Source organism: Sinocyclocheilus rhinocerous, unplaced genomic scaffold (genome assembly GCF_001515625.1).
Source record: "Sinocyclocheilus rhinocerous isolate Xijiao unplaced genomic scaffold, SAMN03320098_v1.1 scaffold2468, whole genome shotgun sequence".
Classification (NCBI taxonomy): domain Eukaryota; kingdom Metazoa; phylum Chordata; class Actinopteri; order Cypriniformes; family Cyprinidae; genus Sinocyclocheilus; species Sinocyclocheilus rhinocerous.
Window position 1 is genome coordinate 483,189 of NW_015655382.1, and position 8,927 is coordinate 492,115.

The 8,927-nt window shown below is 35.0% G+C and overlaps 1 protein-coding gene across 1 annotated transcript in view; it reads left to right on the forward strand.

Annotated features, from left to right (window-relative positions):
• LOC107717978 (ubiquitin-conjugating enzyme E2 R2-like) overlaps positions 1 to 6,053 on the forward strand; it is a 13,693-nt gene extending 7,640 nt beyond the window's left edge. The window contains exons 2-5 of the mRNA XM_016524890.1: positions 1,054 to 1,140; positions 3,888 to 3,985; positions 4,167 to 4,301; positions 5,041 to 6,053. Coding sequence (XP_016380376.1) covers positions 1,054 to 1,140; positions 3,888 to 3,985; positions 4,167 to 4,301; positions 5,041 to 5,260 — 540 coding nt within the window. The 3' untranslated portion in view covers positions 5,261 to 6,053. The remainder of the gene's footprint in view (positions 1 to 1,053; positions 1,141 to 3,887; positions 3,986 to 4,166; positions 4,302 to 5,040) is intronic.
• Positions 6,054 to 8,927: the final 2,874 nt, after the last annotated feature.

Genomic DNA, 8,927 nt, shown 5'->3' on the forward strand with positions numbered 1-8,927 from the left:
ATGATATTTGTAATTAAAAAATAATTTATATATATATATATATATATATATAAACATTTGGGTAAAGTTGCTGCATTTTATTCATAGTAAAGCAGCACGAAATCAAGTAATACCATTATGTCCTTCATTACTTTTGTATATTTAAGTGTGCCAAATGGATCATGACAGGCCTATAGTCATAATGGTAACATTTAGTGAAGGGACCAATTCTCACTATTAACTAGTTGCTGCTTAGCATGCCTATAATTAACACATTTTGCCTTTTTATTAGTGCATATAAAGCACATATTCTGCATGACCATATTCCACATCCCTAATCCTACCCAATACCTACACTTAACAACTACCTAACTAACTATTAAGAAGCAGCAAATTAGGAGTTTGAGCCAAAAGTTGTAGTTAATTGTTTGTTAATGGTGAGTATTGGACCTTAAAATAAAGTGTGATCGTTATAATTTCAAAATCTCAACATGCTTATGATGTTATTTAGTGAACTATAAAAAGTAGATGGTGCATACAACCTGGATACTTGTGTTGCCAATTCTGTCCGTTAACACCCAAATGAAGCCTACAGTAGAGTTCATGCTTTCAACTAGTAGTATTTATACATGTTGAGGATGTGTGTTTTGCTACATGCTTGGAGTCTTCTGTCCAAATAAAGGACGGATTATCAGTCTGTGCCACAAATCAGTTTATATGCTGTTTGGCTGTGTTGCAGATGGTAGCTTAACTTGTAGCAGGCTTTCAGTTAAATCCGATATTCTCAAATGAAAAACATACCAAGGGTACCACTTGATTTTTCATCTTGTCTGTTGGTGCATGAGGTATTCTTTTAATAAACCCACGTTTTTACCACTTAAACAATGAATATGTCATTAAAATGTGTCATGGAGGTGTATTTAGTAGTTGAATGACAAAGCTGTACAGCACCGGTAGAGATCGTGGATATTGGCATTATATTGCTCCATTGAGTGGCTCTGTGCTTCATCACGTATCATTGGAAGACAATGTGCCATTACATCCATTCCCTAATGTATGTGTTATTTCTTCCAGGCACGTATCAAATTCCCCATCGACTACCCGTACTCTCCCCCTGCCTTCAGATTCCTCACCAAGATGTGGCATCCCAACATCTATGAGGTTAGTCTACACAAAGCCTGATCAACATTTGTTTGGCTTAAAATAACACATTTACATTAATATCATTTAATTAAATTATAATTCATTTAACTATAAAAATATATTATAATAATGTCTTCATTATGAGTGTTACCTTTAAAAAAAAATGAAATAAATTCATGTAGGAAATGAATTTACCTCATTTGACCATCATAATTGCTTTGACATTAGTAAACAATCTGTTACCTTAAATGAGGAACTGAATGTAGTAAATTGAATGCATTATATTTTGGATATGGATATGCTAATATTCAGATTTCCATGTTGAAAATCAGGCATTTTAAATCTAATTTAATTCAAAGAATTTAATGTAAAGAAATATTTCTAGGTTATCAAGCCAAGTTTTTTTTTTCTTCTCCAGAAGTCAAAAAGAGCTTTATTACCAAGTATGTTTACACACACAAGGAATTATATAGTACTTTATACAATAAAAATTGCTTCAAAGCAGCTTTTCAATTAAAATCAGTTCAATTATAATAGTAATAATGTAAATAAATGTAAATACATTTACAGTTTGCTCCGTATTCCACATCCCTAATCCTACCCAATACCTACACTTAACAACTACCTAACTAACTATTAAGAAGCAGCAAATTAGGAGTTTGAGCCAAAAGTTGTAGTTAATTGTTTGTTAATGGTGAGTATTGGACCTTAAAATAAAGTGTGATCGTTATAATTTCAAAATCTCAACATGCTTATGATGTTATTTCCTTGTATACGTGAAGTTACTTCATAGTACTGTGTAAATGAAGAAAAGGCTTATGCTAGGAAGTCATTCCATAAGAAAAATGGATGTGAAGGAATAATTTGCATTTAAAAGGCATTGATCATTGGTGGTAGAGCTTTCATTTGAATGAAGAATGAATGGGGTTTGCTACAGCACTCATATGCCAAGATCTATTATGAAGGTCCTTTGAAGGACATCATTGCAGTCTGGAGTTCTGCTGCTCAATTATGTTGTCGACAGACCTGGCTTGAAGGTCAGCTAAACTGAAAGGCCTTTGATTGGAGGCACCACAGCGTAAAGCACTGATAATCTACAGTATCCGATCTGTCCGTCCCAGAGCCGTTGCTAAAATTCACTAAGCCAGGACAATTTTTTTTTAATAGATTAATTGGTTTTATTAAACCAGGAACGTCCTTTTTATAACAGGGTTCCATTAAAATAATAAATAAATAAAATAAATCATGGAAGTTTATTCATTTAGTTTAATTTTGAAAACATGAATAAAAAATCAAATCAAAATTATGAAAATTTGTATTCATTTTTAAATCCAGTAATCATAAATCACTTAAACTCATATCACTGCATTGGTCAAACAGCGTGGGAACCCTGTAAAAGGTTTTCGCTTCTCTTGGAGGGCAAATAAACTCAACGTATAACCACATTCTGTGTTGTGCTGAGACTTTGTGCTTCTTTACAAGCAGATCTACTGCATATGAAGCATCCTTAACCCATTATAACAAGGCCTTGCCCTCTAGACAGGAGTGTTGTTCTCACCCACTCCTCGACTGTTGCAGATTGGCGGATCGATTTAGACAAGAGGGTGATGGGAAAAACTTGAAGTCTCCCAGGAGGGTATGAATGTGTCGCTGTCTCCAAGGAAACCTATGGTGAGGAATGGAGCGTAACAAAAAAAACCTACTGTGAAATGAGTGAGTGATGTTTATTCCCCTCCACACCTTGTGAATCCATGTGAGCCCTACATAAGTTGTTGGAACACAGAGTACTCTGGGCCTTTTGGCTGTTCACTTTTGACCTTTTTATTTATTTTCCAGGTCAGGATATTTTTATTTATTTTTTCTTCAAACAGATATTCCTGATTTTTATATCTGTCCAACAGTCTGTCCAACTAAATGCTTCCCTGTGGAAAAAAACAACAACAGAAACCATCACAGAATTCGTAATGGTTTTACTGGTTATAATGGGAATTGTATTGGTTTTAAAGGAAACTGTAATGGTGCCTGTTGGTCTCTACTGGTAATTGGTCACCTTCTATTTATTGGTGGTTTGATAAAACCGCTAAATCCTAATGGAATATGTCCCAAAACACACTACAGGAAACCATTTTTAATGGTTAAAAGTTGATGGTTTGTAATGGTATTTGTAGTGGAAACCATTAGAATTTCTGTGATGGTTTCTATTGTCTTTGTCTTTTTCAGTAGGGTTTCAATACAGCGACACAGCTGTGCCTGGGTAATACCCAGGCATTTTAAATCTAATTTAATTCAAAGAATTTAATGTAAAGAAATATTTCTAGGTTATCAAGCCAAGTTTTTTTTTTCTTCTCCAGAAGTCAAAAAGAGCTTTATTACCAAGTATGTTTACACACACAAGGAATTATATAGTACTTTATACAATAAAAATTGCTTCAAAGCAGCTTTTCAATTAAAATCAGTTCAATTATAATAGTAATAATGTAAATAAATGTAAATACATTTACAGTTTGCTCCGTTTTAATGTTGTTAATCTAACTTTTTAACATAAATGTGGAAAAATTTCACTAGTGGTTTAAGACTTTTAAACCCGAATGTTAATGTTGTTATATACAATAACAAAAATGAATTAAAAAGCCAATTTAAGTCATTTAAACTGAATCATGTCAAATTATTGCATCTTTTTAATAGTATTTTATGAAACTAAGCATTATTTTTAAAGTCATCAAAAATAGGCATGACAGATGTTTAACAAGTTAGCATGATTTCAGAATGGCGACGTGTGTATTTCCATACTGCACCCACCAGTGGACGATCCCCAGAGTGGGGAACTGCCGTCAGAGAGGTGGAATCCAACACAGAATGTGAGGTACAACAGAATTTTACAAAAACCAAATTCGCTCATAAATTTAGACTGCAATGTTAATAGCAGTTTCCCTTGTGATTCTTTGCACAATACCTTTTCTTCTCTGTTACGCCTCAACAGTTTGAGATCAATAATTAAGCCAAATTAGTTAAATTTAATCAGCTGATATCTGCTTCCCTTTCAGGACTATCCTATTGAGTGTTATCTCGCTGCTGAATGAGCCCAACACATTCTCGCCTGCCAACGTGGACGCCTCCGTCATGTACCGCAAATGGAGGGACAGTAAGGGGAAAGACCGCGAATACGCGGAGATCATCAGGTGCCAGAAAACCTTTTCATCCATTTATGCTCACATCTATTACACAGCCCTGCATTCGAAGAAAAATTTCTGTCGATTTGCAAAAAAAGCCCTGATTAACTAAAAAAAATTTACAAATCCCATCATGTAAAGTTCTTTTCACAAATTGAGGATTTTTCAAATCATATATATATATATGTATCGGCTATAATGCACTTATCAAAAAGTATTAAAAATCTATCTTTTAATTTACAATCTGCAAAGGTGTGGAAAAATGGTCAAGTACTCCATTTAATGTGAAAGAACTTTACATAAGTTTATAAATACACAAATTCTGCCATTTTCTGTCACTGATTGGTTGTAGCAGAATTTTTTTTTTCTTCTATCGCTGCCATAATTCTAACCTTGAAATCAGGATTAGGCAAAAAATAATGTCTTCAGAATCATTCATACATGCGAAATCAGTTATGAATAGAGCAAATAGTTGTAATCTGGCTGAGGGGAAGACCGAAATCTTTGTCTTTGTGGCAGTTTTTCTGATGATTAAGTGATAATACAAGACTACTTCACCTTACAAATGGTTATCAAAAGCAAAAATGCTACAAAATGCACGTCATATTTTGTGATTAATTGTGTGGTAGAGCACATTTCATTTAGCGAATATGATGCATATACAAATACATCTAGACATATGCATGCATAGCATTTGTGTTGTATTTTGCGTGTTGCACTCAACTGCATGGTTTGGTCCTGTTCACAGGAAGCAGGTTCTAGCCACCAAAGCCGACGCCGAGCGGGACGGGGTGAAGGTGCCCACCACGCTGGCCGAATACTGCGTCCGTACCCGCGCCCCACCTGCCGACGAGGGCTCCACCTTATTCTACGACGACTACTATGATGATGAGGAGTTAGACGACGATGAAGAGGAAGATGAGGACTGTTGCTATGATGAAGATGACTCTGGGACGGAGGACTCTTGATGAGCAGCACCTGAGCACTCTGAACTGTCCGCTTCCAGTTTTCCGTTTGGTTTCGTAGCTTTTAAATCAAGTCGAAAAGGAATTTTTGTTTTTTTTTCAGTTTTTGAAGATCTGAGATCCCAGACATCACGAAGGGCGAGAGATTATTTGCGTAGAGGTTTTGGATCCCGATGAATTAATTGTACGTCTGTTCAAGTAGCAACCAAAAGTTGCAGTCAACTCCAAACCGAGACGTTTTGGGGGTTTGTTTTTGTTTTATTTCTTGTTGTTTTGGGGGGCAGGTTGGGTTCAGCCCATCGGTGCGAAACAGTCCAGCTCATGTTTATTTGATTCTCGATAACTTGCCTTTCAAAGGCACCTGATCTCAGGTTTCAATGTCTATGATTCAACAGTATTGGCGTCTTTGGTGGGGACAAAAGTAGCTAATACACATTCTCAGGGCTACTTCTGTTTCTTACACCACAATGCATCATATTCTGCTTCTGTAGCCAAGGACTAAACATGCTTCTCAGATAAAAGGCAAGGGGGGCAAGAGGTTTAATAAATGGATGCATCACATACAGTTCACACCATTCTAAGCTTCGTCCTCTTTTTGGACTTTAACGATTCATTTTATCCATCAACAAGCCTGTCTTATTTGTTTTGTTTTCGATTTTATGGGGTGGCGTGGTAGTGCATTTGAATCTTCACTATATTTAGCTACTCTTTGACATTTGCTGGTATTTTAGTTTTGTTATATATCCTTTTTCATTTTAAACCTTTGTGGTGACTCTAACCTAAAATCGTCCTCAGGAAAATGGACACAAGACTTTGGTGTGTTTGCGGCTGACCTCTTGACCCGAACAGACACTTTCAGCAAATTCATATGCACACAGGGTATTTTGGGACACTTTCCCCTTCTTGTTTGTACTTTTTTCCCCCTCCCCTTTTCTTTTTGGTATGCTTTGTAAATCTATTTAAAGTCTGAATAAAGATCTTTATTAGAATAACTGTAATACAATTGTTGATGAATAATAAAATTAAATGATATAATAAATAATAAAACGGTAAGCTAGCTATGTATAATATTTTAAACTGAATTAAATTCAAAAAGATATAATTTTTTTTTGAGTTCCTGTATATTTTGCTAACACTGCAAAGTGCCAACTGTTCCCAAGATACCAATTTTGCCACTAGAGGGCAGCAGTGGGCTTCTTTCTTATTATGGTTTTGTTAGATTTATCAACCTAACCATAGCTAATAGGTTATGCTTTTTATCTACATTTAAAACAGATATTCCTGATTTTTATATCTGTCCAACAGTCTGTCCAACTAAATGCTTCCCTGTGGAAAAAAACAACAACAGAAACCATCACAGAATTCGTAATGGTTTTACTGGTTATAATGGGAATTGTATTGGTTTTAAAGGAAACTGTAATGGTGCCTGTTGGTCTCTACTGGTAATTGGTCACCTTCTATTTATTGGTGGTTTGATAAAACCGCTAAATCCTAATGGAATATGTCCCAAAACACACTACAGGAAACCATTTTTAATGGTTAAAAGTTGATGGTTTGTAATGGTATTTGTAGTGGAAACCATTAGAATTTCTGTGATGGTTTCTATTGTCTTTGTCTTTTTCAGTAGGGTTTCAATACAGCGACACAGCTGTGCCTGGGTAATACCACTTGACAAGATCGTATACTTTGAATTTTATGAACAATTTTTTTTGACTCAATTTTCTGGACATAATTATCAATATATACCACATTTAGCACTCAAAAAATCAGTCGCATTTACTCACCCTTATATTGTTCTAAACGCGTATGCCTACTAACGTTACTCCTGTCGAAGAATAGGTGATCATTTTTTCCTCGATGCAGTTATGGTATTTAAGCCTAAAAAAGACACAAAACACCATAAAAGTGTCGTAAATGTCATCCATGTGACAATTATTCCAAGTCTTTGGAAGTAAAAGGATAGTTTTGTGAGAAACACCGAAAATTAAGCTGTTAACTGTTGCGACCGGATCACTGAATCAGTGAGTCGAACGGGAGAATCGGATCCTTATGATTCCTGAATGAATCATTCAGATTCATGGAATGATTTATTCACAAGTCGGAGATCGTTACTTTTCTCAGCTTGCCAAGGAGAACCCTGCTGATTTCAATATTTTCATTAAACAAAAACTTTTTTTTTTTGTTAGTTTCTCACACAAATATTGTATGGCATCCCATATGGACTGATTTAATAATATTTTTAGTTCTTCAGCTTAAAGCTCCAAGATTTTTTTTATTTATTTATTGTGTTATGGAACAAAGGTCATACCAGTTTGGAATGACGTGAGTAAGTAATGACAACTTTTTGTTTGAGAGTACATGTCCATAACTCAATGTCTTATTCTATTCCTGGAGACCCGGCATCACCCGGGGGTTTCTTTCTCCTCGGGTCACTATTTGGAGCCTGTTCTATTTCAACTCCTGTAAAAATCTATTTGTTGCCATAGATATGGCAAGGTCTCCAGGGAAACCAATGGTCAGATCGCAGCAGAAGATAGGCAAGTGATTTAAATTAAATTAAGTCAAGTGCTTTTGTGCTCTACTGACTCACTTTTTCGGAACCGTCAATTTTAGCAATGACTGAGCAACTAACAAGCGATGGAGTAGGCCTACTTATTTTGTGCATCCTCTTCTGAGAGTACAGATTGAATCAACTTCAGCCTTTACTGTCTGTCTGATTGAAGGCTAAGGCCTGTTGCTATTGCTAAAGCTAATTATATGAGCCAATTACAGCAATGGCCAATAATAATAATTAATTAATTAATCATGGGCAATTGAACGATCTGTTTCCGTTTCTTCTATAAATTATGAGAACACTTCAGATTCGGAAAAGAATAAATAGAATACATTTAGAAATAACTTTAATTCAAAAATAATCTGGAATTCTTGCAGAAATATTATATATATATATATATATACAAGCAAACAAACAAATACATTTATATATATATATATATATATATATATATATAATTCTTTTTTTTTAATTGGCAATGGCTATTCATGAAAATATAACATACGAAACATATACGCAAAGTATGGACAGGGATATTTTATTAATTATTTATTAATTGTTAAATATCAATGACTACAACTCACAAAGTGTATCTTTAACTACATGTTATCATATGAACAACCAGAAATACTGAGAAGTAACGACCCTTGAGTCAGATAATTCTTCAAACGCTCCAACTTGTGTTTTTGATTCACTAAAAAGAACCGACTCATAAGAGTCATTCGTTCGGACATGTCGCGCTGTAGCTACATGTTTTTGATTCACCACCATAAAGAATCAAACTTGAACAGGAACACACTTGTAGAGCCGTAAATATATTAGTGGTATGACGGAAGACCCACAGAATATTAACTTAAAACACTTTGGAAACTTGTGCATTAAAGGGAACAGACACACATATAAAATAATTCCTTTTCGGTGTTTTAACGGAGAAGGTTCTGAATAAAGAGATCATCAGATGGTTCTCCGTTCCTAGCTTTCGTAAACCGTAACTTGACTTTATTTTTAGGCATTGCAACAACAGACATATCCTCGTTAACAATATTTGAAACAATAGTCGTTAAATCAAACAGGCACTCTGTGTGTGTGTGTGTGTGTGTGTGTGTGTGTGTGTGT